Genomic DNA, 20,183 nt, shown 5'->3' on the forward strand with positions numbered 1-20,183 from the left:
TTCCCCCAGAGGAGCTGGCCCAAGTGGCTGGGGAGAGGGAAGTCTGGGTCTCCCTGCTTAGGCTGCTGCCCCCGCGACCCGACCCCGGATAAGCGGAAGAGAATGGATGGATGGATGGATGGTCTAGGCTCTCATCCCATCGGTCCATAATCATGTTTCTGTGGGGGCACATGACCACTCCTATTTTTATTTTATTTAAATGTTTGGCCTAATAGAATTTGCAAGTGGAACTAATATTTACACAGTGTTGCGACTTGGACTTGATTATTTGTTACTGAAACTACCTTTCCATGGTGATTAGACAGCCCTTAGGAGACAAGCCACATGCTGTGCAGTGGGGAGAATGGATCTGCTCTTTATGTTCAGCCAGCACATAACCTGGATAGAAGTGACGAATTGTGTTTCATGCCAAAGTTTGAGGTCCAGCCACACCCAAATGCTGCGTACAAAATAAAGCTTTTGATAACTTTTAATCCCCCATGTCTTAACAGTATATATAATGAAGCTTAGTCACTGTGGAGAATTTTGGCTTCCATCTCTGAGACCTCCATCCATCCATCCATTTTCTAAAATATCTAATTTTTCGCCAGTCCTGCATGCACAAATTAAGGCATTTTGGTGTGTGTTTAGACCTTCAAATAGGCAGTAAATTTAGCAAGAAATTATAAGACAAAAAAATTAACATTGATTTCATTAGGCCTTTGCACTGCTTTTAGAGCTCAACTCTAAGAAAAAATGTGCAATCACTTTTAGAACAATAAAAATAAAGTCCAATCTGTACACAGAAACCCTACAAATATAAATTTAAAGGTGCTTTAATGGCTGCTGTAAGTTTAAAAGAACAACAAAACAGTTCAATCTGTGTAAGAAAAAACATGAATAGGCAATTTGGCAGAAATATGAAGTTTCTTTATTAGTGGGGATTGATGTCATTTTATCACAGTATTTGGGGCTCAGTGTTTTATCTTCATTGATGCTGATTGTTTTTGAAGTGATTTTTCAGCTCGGGATAATCAAGCTTTTCTTTTAAAACTTTTGTGGCTTACTAACATTATTGGGGTGTAATGTTTCTGCATGTTCGATGGGAGTACAATGGACTAGTGGTTAGCAGTGTTGCCTCACAGCAAGAAGGTCCTTGGTTCAAACCCCAGGTTGGACCTGGGGTTTGACCTGGACCTCGTGCTTGTGTGGGTTTTCTCCGTGTGCTCCGGTTTCCTCCCTCAGTCTAAAAACATGCATGTTAGGCTGCCTACAGGCCCAGGCCCCCCTTGAAAAAGAGATCTGGTTAATAAATAAGATTTCTTTTAACTTCATACTGTCAGCTGTCAGTTTTCAGACACCCAAACAGGTATTTTCTAATTTTTTATCGGAAGGTTATACAATTAATTGAATTTGTAGTTTCAGTTTTTGCTCCAGTGATCTCTACAACAGCATACTTGACTAAAACAATTATTATTATTATTATTATTAAACTCACCCACACCCGCTGCAGTGCCTCACTGCGAGTGAGACGAGCAGCAGGGACCCACAGAGGGATCTGCTGGCTTCAGAAATATTAGCATTTTACAACAAAAGTTTATAACAGAACAACATATGTCTAAACAATAGGTTGATCTGGGAGAACAACTTTCTGTAAGTTCTGTTGGTACATAAACAACTGATGATTCCAACCTGAACCATCAGATCAAACAGAAGAGGAGACATTAGTCATCACTTCAGGACTGCTCCACTTCCCTAAACTGTCCCAGTCTCTTTCCAGAGATAATGATCAGGTAAATTCAAGAAGCTGGTAGAAGTAGAGAGTGGAGTCCAGGGTGGAAGGAGGAATGCACTGATGGATTGATGTTTTGCCAGAGAAAACCAGACTCTGAATGAACAAAGATTTATAAATAGTAATATCGTCATTTTTACTGTAACAGTTGTGCAGTGCGTGTGTGCACTCAAGTCACCTGTTTTCCATCTTGTTGTTGCAGTGTTAAGCGTCCTGCAGGCATGTCCAGCATCTTGGGTCGTATCGGTGGGAAGAAACAGAAAATGAGCACACTGGAAAAGTCAAAGATGGACTGGGATGCTTTTAAAGTAGAAGAAGGCATCACAGAGGAGCTGGCTGTCCACAACAGAGGCAAAGAGGGGTAAGCGATTCAGATCGAGTTGCATGCCAAAGTTTTAAAGGGGACCTGTTATGCAAAATTCACTTTTTGCATGTTTTGTACTTCCATTTGGGTCTCTGCTGGTTCTAGAAGCAGTCCAAGCGTAAAAAAACACCCAGCTCTTTTTTGACAATAAGTAAATGTTTTCTGGTGTCTGCAAAACAACCTGTTTCAAAAACCTCAGATTCAATGCGTCATAATTCTTGTCACCTAGTAGCTCCACCCACTTCATTACAAGAAGACCGTCACGTTAGTTCTGCTGGTTTTACCGCTAAGCAATGTCTGCTGGAAAAGGAAAATGTTTTGTTGTCAGATGTGATATATATACGTGTCTGTATTGCTGCTGTCCCGACCTACTACCAGTCGGGTTTTGGAGTTTTGGACCCACTCATTGCTGCTCTTTGACTCGACAAATGTCGGTTTGGAACCGACAAGTGCCCCTGTCCCAAAGTCAGAATCCTCAGAGTTTGAATTAATAACAATATAAATGTGCATCAGATCTGCATCGTTTAATCCTTCAGTGAGTTTTTATGTTTTAAGTCAGGACACTGAATTGGGGGGCGTGGCCAACAGCAGCTTATTTGCATAAAAGTGACGCAGCCCTAAAACTGCTCATTTTGAAATGAGCTCAATACAGGCAGAACTGATCAGGTGAAATCTCAATATCTGAGAATGATTTTGTGTATTAAATGTAATGAAAATGTTTTGTACAGACCTATCCTAACTTGTTCAAGGAAGCAGAATATGTCCCCTTTAAACAAAGAAGCCATGTGGTCAGTTGGTGCCCTAGAGTATGTTTTGGGAATGACTCTCAGCTATTACTGCACTGAAGTGCAGCTCAGAATCTTTAAAGTTAGAGTTATAGCCATATTGTGTTTGCTAAGGTTTATTAACTGTGGTGGCTATTTTGAATCAGATTAACTCTAAAAGTTATCAGTTGTAGATGTACATCTAATGAATACCTTCTGAGAGTTTCATGAAAATTCATTCCATTGTTTATGAGATATTTTGCTAACAGGCAGACAAACAAAAACACAAATAGGCTAAAACATTATAGTCTTACTTTTACTTTTCGACAGTGAGAAACAAAAACATGATAATATTTTTACTGCTGAGGCAGTGAAAAACTGTTCCTTTTGTATTACACCAGAATGCAGTAATTGCAGGGAAAATGAGTAAAGTTTTACAGCAGTCAGCAGTTACACTGCTGCAGTCAGAGGTTTTTATAGGACTGCATGTCATTTGTTAGTGATTGAAAGAGTGCTGTGAAAATGGCCTGAGATTATCCACAAAGACATTTGAATCCCTTTGCAGTGTGTCTCTTTGTACATGTCTCAGCAGTGAAAAGCACTGTATGAAACCTCAAGTATGAATGGGTGAAGTTCCTGCTACTGACTCTGCTGATGACAGCAAAACTATAAGCAGACATATTTGCACATCAGATCAGAAGCTTGACTATTAAAAAGTACAGATGCATAGCAGTACGTCTTCAGTGGTGAAATGTGTGAAGGTTTTTGACAACAAAGATAAAAATAATGGTTTTTAAAGCTGAGGTGCAGCTGTATCAGCCAAGTCCCTGATCACCAGTGTTGGAATCCTGCTGTTCTATTTCATCCCTACTGACCGCCAGAGGGCGGTGCTAAAAGCACTGAATGTTCCCTTCACGCATGCGCTGTTCGAATAATTATATCAACAGAGTCACACCCGTGACCAATCGGATAAACAATCAGAGGCTATATAGCGTGACGTCATCCGAGGCTCTACTCCTCATTTCTTCTCACGTGCTGTTCGCTTGGTTTGGCATCGGCCATTCCGAACTGAGGATATTTCACCGTCGTTTGACGCCCTACCGCCTCTTGGCCGGAGTAGCTGTGTTAGCCCTCCGAGGGCTGCGACGGGGTCTTCGTTCCAGGTAAGGCTGTATTGTTGGTGAGGACAGCGTTTGCCCCTCCGCTCCCAATTCTTTAGCTTCTTCAAAGAGTTGCCCTTCTGCTTTAATTGGTGACGGCAGCGTTCTCGCCCCCTCTCCCAATTTTGGCTGGCATTATATAAGCGGTTTGTCGTTGCTCCGCTTTTTGTTTTTTTGTTTTTTTCCTCTTTTCTCTCGTCCTTTATTGTGGACGTCGTTGGCGTTGTCAACTCCTGTGTTGCTCCGTTTCTTTCCTGATTGGTGACGGCAGCATTTTCCGCCCCCTCTCCCAATCTTGGTCTGTTTTGTTTTTCGTCCTACGCTTGGATGTAGCTGACCGCGTCCTGCCGTGGGTCTGCTGGCTTTTTCTGAACTTGGTGATGGTGGCGTCTTGCCCCCCTCTCCCGATTTCAGCCGGTCTTGTTTGTTCGAATTCGCCTGGTTTTCGGTTTTGTCCCTTCAATTGGTGACGGCAGCGTTCTCGCCCCCTCTCCCAGTGTACTAATGTGCGGTCTACCTGCCTTCAGTTTTGGGCATGAAAACCTCCCACTGTTGTGTGGAGTGTGGGGCTGGGCTTCAGGCTGATGATGGCCATGACCTGTGCCCTGCCTGCCTCGGCCATGATCACCTGGTTGAGGCCCTGTCGGAGACTGCCTGCATGAACTGCAGCTACATGCCCCATGCAGTTATAGTGGCTCAACTGGCACAGTCGCGCCCAGGGTGTGGCGATGACCTTCCGCCTTCTGGGCACGTAGCTACGCCTAGGCGCTCTAAGCGCGGGGCTGAGGCCACAACCTCTGTGGCTCCTCCTAAAAAGAGGGGGGAGGGCTAAACCAGGGTCTTTCCACAAGGGTGGAGCGATTGTCTGCAGAGCTAGCGGAGATGAAGTCCCTTTTCCAGGCAACCCAGGTGGATGCGTCCAGGACTGGGTTCTCTTCCCCACCTATGCCTGAGTTGGCTGTGGAGGAGGATGTGCTGTCTTTGGCTGCCTCTGCCTCCCACTTTGGGAATGAGGAAGGGGAGGCACGGTCATCCCGTGTTTCAGAGACTGCCTCAGGCTGTTCGTCTCAGAGTGACGGCTCAATGCGGGATATCATGCGCATGGCCTTGGGACAGCTGCAGCTGGACGTCCCGCATGCAGTAGAGTCCACTCCTGGCAGTGCTTTTTTCAGGCGCGGACAAGCCCCTACTCCTTTTTCTGTCCCTCCATCAGAGGAGTACCTCCGGGAGCTGCATGCTTGTTGGTGGGACCCTAGAGCCTTTTCACGCCTCTCCGCAGATGGCCGGGTGTTGGCCGGTATGCATGGGTCTGTTAAGGCGGGCTTGGACCGTATGCCTGCGGTTGAACCTGCGGTTGCCTCGCTCATTGTGTCCCCAGATGAAGCCCTGCGTGACGAAGCTCTGCGGGCTCAGTGTCGCATTACAGAAGACTTTCTCTGTAAAGCGTATAATGCTGGAGCACGTGCCGGCCGCCTTGGCAATTCCATGGCGCACCTCATGTTTGCCCTTTCTGCATCCCTTCAGGATACCAGTGGGGCAGATACGGCTGTTGGCTTTAGTGATGCGGCGCTTCAAGCCTTTGCATTGATGACCAGGGAGCTGGGGCGTGTGATGTCTTTTCTCGTTCAGGCTCGCCGACAGTTCTGGCTGGCTCAGTCTACATTGACTGAAGCATGCCGCAGGACCCTCCGTAGTGTTCCTGTGGTGCCGGGAGAGTTGTTCGGTTCTGCTGCCATGGAAGCCCTGGAACGGACCGTCCAGGCTCTGCAGACTAGACAGCAGCTCTCAGGCCTCAGCAGGGGTATGCCCGCTCCTCCTCATAATTCGACGCACCCATCGGCTGGCTCCAGCAATCGGGCGCAGCCCCGAGGTAGAAATCGGCCTGGTGGGTTTTGCCCTCGTGCGGTGCAGCAGAGACGAAGCAGGGACTTTCGTGAGCCCTCCCCAAAGCCTCTAGGGGCTGCAGGGAGAGAAAATGAGGCCACCAGGCCAGCCGTCGGATACTTTTCTCATCAGCAGCTCAACTGCTGGGCTGCTCTTGCTGCGGATCCATGGGTTGCCACTTTGACCCATGGTTACCAGCTCCATTTCCGACGGCGGACTCACATCTCACACCGGGTCAGGGTGACAGTAATCACCGACCCAGTGAAAGCTCAAGCCCTGGACCAGGAGCTCTCCGCCCTCCTGGCCAAGGGTGCGATTGAGGCAGTGGATCCTCTGCGGCAACCCAGAGGCTACTATTCAACATATTTCCTCGTTCCAAGGAAGACAGGGGGATTTCGTCCCATTTTAGATCTGAGGGGACTCAATCGGTATCTGAAGGTTCTTTTCACATGCTCACGACTGCAGAGGTTCTTCAGGCTGTGACAAAGGGCGACTGGTTTACATCCATAGACCTTACAGATGCTTACTTCCACTTACCTATTGCGGCAGAGCATCGCAGCTTTCTCAGGTTTGCCTACCGGGTCGCCACTGGCAGTTCTGTGTGCTCCCGTTCGGCCTCTCACTGTCTCCGAGGGTGTTTACTCGGTGCGTGAAGGCAGCCCTGTCCCATCTGCAGGCCTGTGGCATGAGGGTTCTTCCGTACCTCGATGATTAGCTGCTCTGCGCCCTGTCTCGAGAGCATGTGTCTCGCGACACAAGTCGTCTGCTTGCTCATGTGTCCCAGTTGGTCTTCAAGGTGAACTTGGAGAAGAGCTGCCTGATTCCATCGCAGACGATCACTTTTCTCTGGGTGCTTCTAGATTCCCCCTCCATGACAGCCTCCGGTGAGTCAATTCAGGCTGGGCAGGCGGTTTCCATACATCGCCTTCCTACAGCTGCTGGGCAAGCTGACATCTGTTACTCAGGTTGTACCCTTATGTCTGCTGTTGCTGCGCTCTTTGCAGAGGTGGATCAACAGCTGGCGCCTGGATGCCAGGCTGCACAGGCATCGCAAACTTGTGGTAACGTGGCCATGTCTTCGTGCCCTGCGCCCGTGGAGAGACTGGGCTTATTTGTCCAGGGGTGTGGCCATGGGGGTTGTCGTGTGCCAACGGGAGGTGATCACGACAGACACCAGCTCTGAGGGATGGGGCGCTGTCTGGCAGCACAGAGCGGTTCGGGGCCGCTGGTGTCGGCGGGATCGCTCCAGGCATATAAATGTGCTGGAGCTGCACGCTGTGCATCCAGCTCTCAGGCATTTTTTTGCCCCATCTGGAAGGGAGACATGTCCTGGTTCGGTCAGACAACACCTCTGTTGTCTACTACATCTACCACCAAGGCGGCACCAGGTCGGCGCAGCTTCTGCAAGAGTCCCGGGATCTTCTGGAATGGGCGTCCCTTCACCTATCCAGCCTGCGGGCGACGTACTTACCAGGGCGGCACAACCTGGTAGCGGACTCTCTTTCCCGACAGGTTCCAGCTCCGGGAGAGTGGTCCCTCCACGGCGACGTAGTCCGCCTGATCTGGGACCTCTTCGGTCAGGCAGAGGTGGACCTGTTCGCTTCGGAGGAAGCGACTCATTGTCCTCTGTGGTTCTCGCGACTCATTGTCCTCTGTGGTTCTCCCTTACAGGGGCTGCGGGTGCACTGGGCCAGGACGCCTTGGCCCACCCTTGGCCGAGGGTCCTCCTGTACGTCTTTCCGCCTCTTTCCCTGATTTGGCCGACTCTTCAGAGGGTTCTCGAAGAGGGCCACATGGTGTTGCTGGTAGCTCCGTATTGGCCAGCACGATTGTGGTTCCCGCTTCTACAGAGTCTTTGCCGCGGAGCCCCATGGTGTCCTCCGAGAGGAGGGATTTGTTGTCCCAATTGAGAGGCAGATATGGCATCCCGACCCTCAACGCCTCCGGCTGTGGGTGTGGCCACTGGGAGGCTTGACCAGGAGCTGACTGGGTATTCTGGTCCCGTCCGTCACACTATTTTGAGTGCCAGGGCGCCCTCCACTCGCCAGCAGTATGCCAACCGCTGCCGTCTGTTTTCCCACTGGTGTTCTGCCTGCGATGCTGATCCGCTCACCTGTGTGGTGCCCACTATTTTGGAGTTCCTGCAGTCTCTTCTTAATAAGGGTCGCTCTCCTTCCACACTTAAGGTATATGTGGCGGCGATATTAGCTAATCATGCTGACATTGACGGCTCTACAGTTGGGAGCCATAATCTTGTTTCTCTTTTTCTGCATGGTGCTCGTAGGCTGCACCTGCTGAGGGTTGCGCGAGCTCTGGTTTGGGACCTGTTCATGGTCCTCAATGCTGTGTGCCGCCCTCCATTCGAGCCTTTGGTTCAGGTGGACCTCAAATGGCTGTCATGTAAAACTGCCTTTTTGCTGGCTATTGTCTCGGCTAAGAGAGTTGGTGAGCTACATGCTCTTTCTGTCAGCCCGTCGTGTCTCCGATGGAGTCTAGACGGCTCTGGTGTTACCTTGTGGCCAAATCCAGCGTTTGCCCCTAAGGTGTTCTCTCATATTCATTCTAACCATCCATTGAGATTGGCTCGTTTTCAGCCTGCATCAGGGGACGCTGATGATAGGTCTGAGTTGCTGTGCCCAGTGAGGGCACTGGAGGCATATATTGCAGCCACTGCTGCTGTAAGACGCTCAGACCAGCTGTTTTTGTGTTATGGGGGCCCTAGATTAGGTTGTCCTCTGTCCAAACAGCGTCTCTCCCGTTGGATAGTGGATGTCATCTGCCACGTCTACGCTGCAGGGCACAGCCCCCCGCCAGTCGGCATGAAGGCACACTCTACCAGGAGCGTTTCCACTTCCTGGGCAGCTTTGAGAGGGGTTCCACTGGAAGCTATATGCGCTGCTGCATCATGGGCTTCTCCGAGCACATTCACTAGATTTTACAATGTGAATGTGGCCTCCTCTCATCCTCTGGACCAGGTTCTTTTACAAGGGTCCTCTGGGCCTCCTCAGTGAGGTATGTGCTCAGGATTCCTTGTGACATCGCTGGTATTAGTCATTCAGTGCTTTTAGCACCGCCCTCTGGCGGTCAGTAGGGATGAAATAGAATGAAAGTTATGTATGTAACTACGGTTCTATGAATCCTGGATGACCGCCAAAGCTTCTCTGTCACTCAGAATCCTTCCTTCCGCAAGAAGATTCTGTAGGAGCAGAGCCTCGGATGACGTCACGCTATATAGCCTCTGATTGTTCATCCGATTGGTCACGGGTGTGACTCTGTTGATATAATTACTCGAACAGCGCATGCGCAAAGGGAACATTCAGTGCTTTTAGCACCGCCCTCTGGCGGTCATCCGAGATTCATAGAACCGTAGTTACATACGTAACTTTCGATCTGTAGTTGGAATAATCAGTATTAATATTCTGTTTTATGCAGCAGACATTTTGTTAGTAACATGATAAAGCCTCCCAGGTGTTGGCATGCTCAGTAACAGCCTAAAGAAACAATAATTAACCCAGTTTTTTAACAGCTACTTCAAACCACAGAAACCTTTTTTAAAAAAGGAAAAACAGTGTTGGCCTGTTGGTTTTCCATAGCAACATTAACACATATATAGTGTGTTTGTTAGTTAAGTCATTTTTTCTTTGTTTCTTAGTGATAGATGTGAGGCTACACTGCATTAAGAATGTTCAAACCACTCCTGAATTAAGAAGTCTTTTTATTGCATGTCGTCAATCAGAATCAGAATCGCTTTATTGCCATTGCCAGTAAACAAGTTACAGGCTAGGAATTCGTTCTGGTGTACTAGTGCCAATAAAACAAATAAAAATGAATAAGTAAACAATTAAACAAGAAATTAATTAAAGTGTACATGTGCAAAATAGCAGGTGGATAAAGTGGCTGTGTCTTGCTAGAGTCAATTATCTGTTGTTCAGCAGTTTAGTGGCAGAGGGAAAGAAGCTGTTTATGTGGCGGGAAGTTCTGGTTCAGATGGACCGTAGTCTTTTGACTGAGGGGAGAAGATAAAACAGGCTGTGTCCAGGGTGAGAGGGGTCAGCTGCAATTCGACCTGCGCGTCCTAAAGTCCTGGAAGAGTACAGGTCCTGTACGGGTCGGAGGTTGCAGCCGATCACCCTCTCAGTGGAGCGCACAACAAAAGGTATGTTTTAAGATAATAGTCACAGAGTTGTCTCAAACGTACTTTGACTTTGTTGGGGGTGTCTCCAACCCATCTCAAAAACAAGAGTTGTATTTTGACACTTGAGCAGGAGCTCTTCTCTGAGAGAAAACATGCCCCGGTCTCAAAACCACGCCGACAATAAATGATAAGTTTTTTTAACTGGTCCAAATCTGCCTATTTTTTATTTCTAAAGTGTACTCTTGTACATGGTTTCCCCCAGAAAAGAGGCTAAGCCCGGTGGTAGGTGGCCGTTCGCCGGCCAGTAAATATGATGATACTGATGCCTTACAAGATACTTTTTGTAAACAAAAATACAATTAAAATAAATACTAATTGATTGCATTTAATTTAAATCCAAATTTAAGTCACATTTACAAATAAATTAAATTAACATAAATGAAAAAGTGCAAACAAAGCACCAACACACATCTCACTTCCAGGCCAATGAATATGAACAGACAACTCTGAAAAATAGAGAGATGCTGTACTGTTCTGTGCATATCTAATGCTGAATTTAATACCATCATTTTACTGTTAAACAAGGATAATATTTTCACTAAGTACAAAACATGCTTACCGTATTCGGTCTTGTAAAGCCACCAGCTGAATTTCGGCTCAACTAACCATTTTTGGTTAAACCCGCTCGATTGATGTTTATTGCTGTGGCTCTGACGACCTGCTAACTCCAGGTAGCTGAAGGCGGCTCGGCCTCAGGGCTCATTAGAGTCCCACAGGGCTCCGTGAACAGCGCGCAGACCTGAGCGCGGTGGAGGCATTTATACTTGGAGCTTACGTTGGTGCGGTATTCTCAAAAAAAACGGGGGACAGTACACTACGTAACCAGTGGAAATGCAGAAAAAAAGAGAGAGCAGATGGTTGTCACATCAAATATGGCTGCACGTATTCAGGAGAAGAAGCTGTTGTTTCTGGCTGTGACACAGAGAGGATGTTTAAACTTGAAGCATTCAGTTTGACTTTTATTGATTTATTTGCTTTAGTTTTGATTTGCCCATCATAGAACTAATATTTCTTCCCTCTGTGGTCTATAGACACTCCTTTTTATTGGCTGCAGCAGTAATCTCCCTCCATGAGTTTTGAACCGTTTGATTTTCTTTGTTATCTTTCATAGAGGGATCATATAAATGCTGATACAGGCAAACCAGCTCCACTAGAGCAGCAAAATCGTCTATTTTGAACATTGGTGACGCGCGTGGTCTACCCCAATCTACAAAAGGAGCACAACGAAACACCGCGCGGGACCTTTGCGCAGGGGCGGGGACAGTGCAATTGCGTCACTGTTGGCGTGCATACCCTCGCGCGGTGAGGTAGATAAAGGTAGTGGTTTTGGGGGAGCGGGTGGAAAAAAAGCGTGTATAAAAAAATCACGTATTTATAATAAACAAGTGAAGCTTAGCCTGACGGCCGGGTCACCAAAGCCTGGCGCCCCACCAGGCTTATAATACGCTGGGAGAAACCCTGAGACTGGTAGATTAAATCATAAATGTGGGGCGGCTGTCAAGGTGGGTACAAAACAAGTCTAGATAGGTATGATGTGAACAGAGGTGGGCTACGAAATAATGTGCACTACCTGAAATACACAAAAATAGGCCAAGAATTTCAAAATTTGGGTGCATAAAAAGCTGCTGCACAGCTCGCTGGTCACATTTCAGTGAGACTGCAATCGTAAAGTTGTCTTTGCAATTTTGAGTTGCCAACTAGTCTTCAATATTCACATCCCAGTAAGATACCACCCTAATCAATTGTAGATCTACATCCAATGATTACGTTCCATTAAAATCCATCCAATGGTTGACGAGATTTGCACAGACAAACAAGCACACAGACACAACATCTCCTGAAACAACATTGGCAAAACACAAGATTTGCAAAAGACACCTGTCTAAATTTGCTGCTTTGTTTATTTGTTTAATTTTTTTTTAATGTTCATATGTGGTTATGCCTATAGTTCTCTCTTCTTTTTTTAACATTGTTCTTAAGTAAATCCACCAATTTGGTGTGAATACAACAATAGAAAAGGCCTCTGAGGAAGCTTCAGGGGAATCTGTTGTGTGTTTTTGTTCATTTGACGGTATATTTTATTTAATAATTTTAGAACCTGCTAGAAATCAGATCAGTTTTATTATGTCTTGATACGCAAAACTGTACATCAGGGATGTGAAAAAGTCAACTTGACTCCCAGACACATTTCTGACATCATGACTAAATTAAACACCATGTTAAAATATAAGCCCAGCATTTCTTGAAGGAATGCAAATCACCCGCCACCTTTCATGCCAGAGTTTTAGACTGAGATAATCTTATAATGAGAAGATATGACATCTTAGTCAACTTTTGTAAATGAGGTTATGCATAACCTCATGCAATATCGCAAGATCATGCCAATCTGTAAGCACTCAAAGTATGTGTTGTGAATGTTGTGAAAAACCGTTTCCAGCCCCTGATCCAGCAGCACCTCCTTTAGCAACAATAACTCTGTAGTAATTTTCTTTAGAACTTTTAGTCTCTCACATGGTTGTGGAGGAATTTTGCCCCACTCTTCTTTCCTACGTTGCTTTATTTCATTGAGGTTTGCTGAGATTCATTTGTGCTCATCTCAAAGAAAAAGTTTACTTATGAATAGTTGTGTGGACAGGGTATGCTTTATTTGTGATATTAAGCAAGCCTAATGTTTATGTGTGTGTGTGTTTAGGTATGTGGAGCGGAAGAACTTCTTGGAGCGTGTTGACCACCGTCAGTTCGAGCTAGAAAAAGAAGTGCGGCTTAGCAACATGAAACGATGACGCTGAAAGCTGACGGACACACAAATACGTGCAGAGAAGAACAGATGTTCGGACTACATCTAGCTTTCTTTCTTTCTTTTTTTTTTTTTTTTAATGACAGGGTTGATGTTCCCCAGTAATAAGAGCTCAGATTTGGATCTGTGGCTTCAGCTTATTCCAGTGTGGGTATATAAATATGTTGAGATTTTATAATGGAAGGTTTTTCAGTGATCTTGTGCTACAATCCTTGTGAGAACCAATAAGAGTGTGTATCATGTTTACAGTATTATGCTTTTGATCCTTTAGGTTTAATATTCCATTGTCTGATAAAGAAATTAGGACCTCATAGCATCCCTTTACACCTTTGCAAAGTTTAGGCTCATCCAAAGCCTTTATCACATCCTTTTGAAAGAGCTTTGCTTTGGTTTTGTCCTTCCCTCACTAAAAGGACATTTATTTTTCACCTAGTCAGAACGTTACTTGCTCCAATATGACATTACTTCAACTGATCAAAATTAATTTAAAATCAAATTTATTCAGAGCTCTCTCAATCAGGTTCATATACAGTTGTTTCTTGTTTTGCCATAAATACTGAGTACATTTGTTGTAGAAATTTTTACTTAATAGGTTTCTTAAGGGAGTGAGTAAGAACTGTGAATAGAACATTAAAAAAGAAAACTTCTGGTTTATCATAACTTTATTGTGCATTTCTATTTTTTTTTTTCATAACTTGTAATGTCATGTCATGCTAAATTAATTACGTAGACATAAGAGCCTGATCAGTGTAGGAAGTGAAGCAGTCGCATATTCTTTTTTAAAGGTGGAGGTGCAAATTTAATTTTTGACAAAAACAAATCCACATAAAGAGCAGCTGATAGTAGATAAATAATGTCCTTTAATATTGTTGATATCTAACTGAACAAAAAACAGAAAGTTAAATGTTCTAAGTTTAATGAACCTGTTTGTCTCTTCGTCCTGCTGTTAGCCAGCAGAGCTAACTGTGTCAGCTCTGCATGCTGATGTTAGCCAGCTGAAATAACCGACTCAGCTTTTCATCCTGCTGCTAGCTAGCTGAGCTAACAGCTACCAAACAACATGTGAAAATTGCACTGATCTAAATTGCACACAACTGTTACAACACAGGGAATATAAACACCTGTCTAAATTTGCTACTTTGTTGATTTGTTTAATTTTTTTTAATGTTCATATGTGGTTATGCCTATAGTTCTCTCGTCTTTTTTTTAACATTGTTCTTAAGTGAAGTCCACCAATTTGGTGTAAATACAACAATAGAAAAGTATAAACAGTCTCCATGTCACTGATTAAAGTGCCTGTTTTTTGTGATATAAAATTATAATACTATGATAAATTATTTTAAAACTTTACCCAGCTCTACTGTTACTTATATCCTATATAATTCAATGGAAAAACAAACATATCTGTTGGAGTCAAATGGGAAAAATAAAAAGGTGAAATAATCTAAGTGCATAAGAGTGCACACACTGAAACTAAATACTTTGACTTACGATGAAATTTGTGTTTGATTATTGGGGAAAAATACATTTTCCCTCAAATACTAAATATTAGCTGTAAGGCTTTACAAATATTTTTATAATATTAATCATTTATATATCTTTCATCAAAGGTTGGCCCTCCCAGAGTTTGCTCAGAAAAATTCTGGCCCTTTTAAACAGCTTACTGTAAATTTTGATGGTGACCCCTGCTCAGCAGAACCAGGCTCAGGATGAACGACCATCTGCCTCAACTGGTTTGATAATTTAGAAGACAGGAAAGGGAGACAAACACAGAATGACCAGTCCAGGTGTTGTTTCTATGGGAGAAAAGCAAAGAGAAACAGGTTATTGACAGCAATAACTGTAAGTATAAACATGGAGGGTAGAGAGAGTAAAGACAGCAGCAGAGTGAGGACATGTGGTCAGTTTATCCTCCAGCAGTGTAAGCCTATAGCAGCAGTACTAAGGGAAAGCTCAGGAAACTCAAACCAACCCTAATTATAGGACTGATGGGAGGATCTATCTATATTGCCACTATAAGCTGCATAGGGCTGGGCTTCATGGAAGAACGGCAGGGAAAAAAACACTGATTAAATGAAAAACAAAATAAAATAGCTGGACTGTTTGGAATTTCTTTCCTTAACATGTGGGAGATGGTGCTGTGGTCAGATGAGATCCATTATCAAGGACAACATCATGTTTTAGGCAAGAACACCTACACCTGCATCATGCTGTGGGGTGTTTTTAATCAGCAGGGACTGGGAAACTGGTCAGAGTTGAATGAAACGTGGAACAAAATATAGAGAAATTATTGAGAGGAACTTGGAGTCTTCCAGTGCTGTGAGACTGGTCCACTTTCAAGCAGGACAATGACCCTAAATACACAATCCAACCTGGAGAAGCTGCAGCAGTTTGGTCATGAAGAACAGACAAAATGTCCAGGTTAGATGGACAAAGATCATGGAGATGGACCTGAAGAGATTTGATGCCGGAACAGCTGCAAAAGGTAGAGACACAAATGATTTACTTTTGCAAGCAGCATTTTTATTTTTATAATATAAAAGCAGTGACGTGCAGTGAGGTTCATGGTTGGTGAGGCACTGAGAGTCAGATTTACAGATATATAAATCCAAAAAGGTAGCTTATTCAATTGGCTACTGGTTATTTCATATCTCATCAGCGTTCTTCACACACACACACACACACACACACTCTCTCTCTCTCTCCGTCTCTCACTCACTCACACACGCTTGCGCGCGCGCACACATAGTAGTATTAAGGATAAGATAAGAAAAAATGTTACAATTACCGTTTTGGCAGTCCGATGGAGCAAAACAAAACTTAACGGCTGGCAGCAGTGCACGTGACTGTCACTGGCCTCTGCGTGAAAGGACAGCAGCAACAAGCTCCCGTTGGCTCACGTGCGCCCCCTTCAGTGCGGCAGAGTACTGCCTGCCTCACCCTTTGCCTTTTCACCGCGGTTTTATGTCCCCTCAGCAAAACTAAATATGTCACTAACAAACATTAAACGTAAATGGTTAAAGACATTAGCCAGACTGTGGAAAATCAGGCTATATAAACCATTATATTGGCGACATGCAGCGGTACGGCAACAGGCAGGGGCCAATTGCATGTATCAACCCAGTTTGTGATGGATTGNTGCAATCAGAGGTGAAGCTCGGCTCGCTGCTGCCGCACCTCGCGTTTCACCCTCGTATTTGAACAGGAAATATGCAATTTCAGCGATTTTGACTATAAAAATGCGATTTGGACCATAAAAATGTTCGAAAATTACTCGTACATAAAGATCAGTGGACAAATATTAATATTCATTTTGTTATGATTTTTTTTTTCTTGTCATGATGACAGGGGAGGCTGTGCCTCACCTGACCGCACGTCCCTGTATAAAAGAATATTTAAAACAATTTTCCCTTTGTTCTATGTCATTAATCTGGAATAGTTTTACGTATTTATAAACAAATTATAAATACTGTAAGGCATTTATTATACCAAGAGGGATGAATATTTTTCCAACACTATCCACTCATTAAAAACAAACAATGCAGATGCAAAATGGGGATATTAATTAAGGGAAACACTTCCTTGAACAGTTTGGTTGGGATGGGATCTAGCAGACATGATGGCTTGGGTGAAGCTATTACTTTTTCACAGACAATATCAGGTTCTAGTGACACTTCTAAAGCTGCTTCATTTGATGAGTTAGTGACAGTGGTAGGAAGAATGGTGTGAGTTTTCTCTCTGCCCGAAACAGTTTTAATAACAGGTCTAGCATTCCTTGAAGGAATGCATATTGCCTGTCATCATGCACGCCAAGGTTTTAAACAGATCTCACATAATCTGTTAGTGTGTTGGGGTATGTTTTGTCAATGACACCAGATTATAGCTCAGTATCTGTAAAACTGAGTTAAAGCCATTATTGTCTTCAGTAAGCCAGATTAGTTTTAAGAGTCATCTTGAATGTGGTTGACTCCAATAGAATCAGTTAAAAATGGACAAATGTAGAAATTTTTTGTACCCTTCCATTATAAAAAGAAAAACCCACAAAGGTCACTGAAATAACTTGAAGCTGACAAAATTAATAAAATAAAAAATATAAAAATAAACTAACAAAAATCAGTTGTTTTGAATTTTGTTTTACACAATTGTTTTTAAAGAATTACCAAGCTAATTTAAAAAGAAGGATGAGAAAAAAGATGGTACCTTTATCTTAATATTTTGTTGAACAACCTTTTAATCGATCACTCCAATCAAGTGGTTTTATGTAACTCTCTTTGTAACTTCTGCTCCTGTCCACAGATATTTTGTCCCACTCCTCATGAACAAACTGCTTTATCTGTCTCAGCTTTGAAGGATTCCTTCTCCAGATGTTTCAGCTCCTTCCACAGATGTTCAACTGGATTTAGATCAGGGCTCAGAAGGCCACTTCAGAACACTCCAATGTTTGGTTCTGAGCCATTCTTGGTGTTTTTAGCTGAGTGGTTTGGGTCATTATCCTGTTGGAGGACCGATGATCTGAGACTGACACCAAGCTTTCGGACACTGAGTAGAACATTTGGCTCCAGAATGTCTTGATGGTCTTGAGATTTTATTGGGCCCTGAAAACATTTAGGACTCCCTCTGTCAGATGCAGGAAAGCAGCCCAAGAACAGAACTGAGAACTCTTCAATATTTCACTGTAGGTTACAGTGTTCTTTTCTTTGTATGCTTCATTTTTGGGTCTTAAAAAATTAGAGCTGATGCGACTTTTTGTCAAAAAATGATACCAAACAGACCTGTGACTACCTTTCAGCCTTTAAGCAGTCAGACCGACTGATTACAAGACTGAAGACACTTGTGATGCTGATTACAGGACACATCTGAGTTTAACATGTCCCTGTGGGGTACCATCCTTTTTGTCAAGGCCAATTTCATTATTTCATTTTATTTGTTATTCGAGTTAATCGAAAATCCAAAGCAATGATTTTTAGTAGTTTTTGACATCTTTTTATTTGTTTTACTTTTTTTAGTTTCAAGTTATTTCAGTGACTATATGGGTATACAGAAAGGTACAAAGTTGTTCATGTCTGTAAGTCAAATCAAATCAAACATTTTTTGCATAGCACATTAACTGCATAATATGCTTTTCATCAAGAATAAAATCCCAACTGGCAAATACATAAAAGTAAACATGCTCATAAAAAACAATAATTAAAATAACTCATCAAAAAAAACAACACACTGGAATCCCCACACACATACATATTCAAACACAAGTATAAAAAAAGAATGTAGTAAAAGTATTATGAATGTATGAAATCTAGAAGTACACGGACAGATAGTTTTTAAATGACTGTCCTAAAACAGGACGTATTTTGTTATGGACATCCATGTGTCTGTCTGTAGACAGTTTCTTTTCCAAGCTCTAAACTGATAAAACCTTTTACATAAGAATGTCAAACTGCACAGCTTGACACCTCACAGGTCGAGAATAATCCCGATAAATTTTAAGGTCACAGGATCAAAGGTCAAGTTCACAGGTGAACCCTTTGTGAAAACCTTCTCTGTGCTCCAACTTTAGACACATGTATTCAGTATTGTTGTGTGAGGAAATTCATGCTTTGGATTTTCATTACTCTGACATTTTCCTGTTGGGTGTATTATGTACTGTTGGTGGTTGTCTTGTTAGAATCAGTGTTTATGTGCAGGTTACTCACAAATTTAGTGTAACTAGAGTGCTGTTTCTGTAAACCAGATTGATAAATGTCAAATCAACTTAAGATAACTATTAATCTAAGAATAAACAGTTTTTTTTTATTATTTTACGAAGGAAAGCTAAATATGAAAAAGGACTATAATTAGAAGTTGCAGTTGGATTCACTGTTTTTCTTTAAAATATGTTTGATGACAGCCATTTCAAGTGCAACAGGTTAAATTCCTGATTGAAGAGAGCAATTAATTCTTTACTCCTCAGATGATACACTGGTAAACATGTTTTTGTTTTGTTTTTTAAGTTGTGGAATTAGGATCTAAACAGCAGGTGGATCACTTTAGTTGTCCAATGATATTAGTGCTATTGTGTACTCCACATCCTTTGAATCCTCTATCTGTTCAGTGTTTCATGAAATCTTTAGCTAACAAAGACATTATGCATAGAACTGGATTAAGGGGAGCACAACAATTTGAAAAAGGATGTGTCCATTAGTTTAGCCCTGCTTGGGGCTAATGCTTGTTGGTAGAAAGGTTTTTCCCAGCATGCTCTCCTGATGGAGGGGAGAGGTGGGGACTGTCCCTTTAACAGGAACGGATCCTCCTGCGGAGGGGCGGACAGACAGCAGCCTCCCTCCCTAACAACACGCCTGACCTCCGCAGTCTCCGCAGCGCTTCAGCTCCACGATAATTTTAGTCTCTTCCAAAGCAGCGTGTCTATGGGGAACTGATCCGGGCCACACCGGAGGAACTGAGCGTGCAGACCGGGGACACGACGGCGGACACGCAGTCCGGTCTGCGCACATTCTGCGCTATCCTGAAGCGGAGACTCCAGCCCCTGTGGAGAGGATGTTAGAGGACTGACACCGGGGAGCTGTGGAGGAATAATCCGTGTTCCGAGAGAAGAACCAGGATCCTGCAGACCGAGAGAGGAGTGACAGCAGCAGGATGTCTGTCCCGGTCAGTCTGCCTGTCTGTCTGTCTGTCTATCCTGAGGCTCAAGCCAGCTACGGTTGTCCATGTTTAGCAGCTGTACATGACGGTAGCGGGTCACATTGGGCCCAATGACTGCCCTGCTTCAGTCCTGAACACACCCAGTTCTGTTCGGTCCTCAGACCCTCCGAGCAGGGTCAGATATCAGGCTCGAGCTGATGAAATGCTGAGAGGAGTGTAGAGTTTAATAGAATGAGGTGTGCTTGTTTTACTGAATGCTGCTCTTTGTGCCAATAATCAGCTGGAAGCTAACTGCAGCTCCAGCTGCTGGGCTTTAAAGGAGCAATTCAGCTGTTTGTCCGAAGGCCGCAGACAGGCACACTCCGCTGGCTATTTCTGGATCTTACTGTGTATGTGTGTGTTTGTGTGTGTGCGCGTGTGTGAGATAGAGATAGTATGATGGAATAAGACATTGCTGCAGCTTGTTTTGTTATTTTTTTTCACATTCCAAAGGATCAGTTTCACAAACACTGCCTGAAGGCTGGAAATGCTGGCTCTCTCGCTCTGTGCGTGTGCGTCTGCGTGTGTGTGTGTGTGTGTGTGTGTGTGTGGGGGGGGGGGGGGGGGGGG

At 44.0% G+C, this 20,183-nt stretch overlaps 2 protein-coding genes across 3 annotated transcripts in view; both read left to right on the plus strand.

Moving 5' to 3' along the window:
• The window catches only part of cfdp1 (craniofacial development protein 1), a 43,120-nt gene extending 28,835 nt beyond the window's left edge, over positions 1–14,285 (plus strand). The window contains exons 6-7 of the mRNA XM_017433930.3: positions 1,974–2,132; positions 12,831–14,285. Coding sequence (XP_017289419.1) covers positions 1,974–2,132; positions 12,831–12,921 — 250 coding nt within the window. The 3' untranslated portion in view covers positions 12,922–14,285. The remainder of the gene's footprint in view (positions 1–1,973; positions 2,133–12,830) is intronic.
• A 4,905-nt stretch (positions 14,286–19,190) lies between these two features.
• The window catches only part of bcar1 (BCAR1 scaffold protein, Cas family member), an 89,655-nt gene continuing 88,662 nt past the window's right edge, over positions 19,191–20,183 (plus strand). Inside the window, exon 1 of one of the 2 annotated variants that reach the window (XM_017433909.3) lies at positions 19,191–19,580. In XM_017433909.3, coding sequence (XP_017289398.1) covers positions 19,569–19,580 — 12 coding nt within the window. In that variant the 5' untranslated portion in view covers positions 19,191–19,568. The remainder of the gene's footprint in view (positions 19,581–20,183) is intronic. The other variant, XM_017433907.3, reaches the window with a different exon arrangement.

Source organism: Kryptolebias marmoratus, linkage group LG11, assembly GCF_001649575.2.
Source record: "Kryptolebias marmoratus isolate JLee-2015 linkage group LG11, ASM164957v2, whole genome shotgun sequence".
Lineage (NCBI taxonomy): Eukaryota > Metazoa > Chordata > Actinopteri > Cyprinodontiformes > Rivulidae > Kryptolebias > Kryptolebias marmoratus.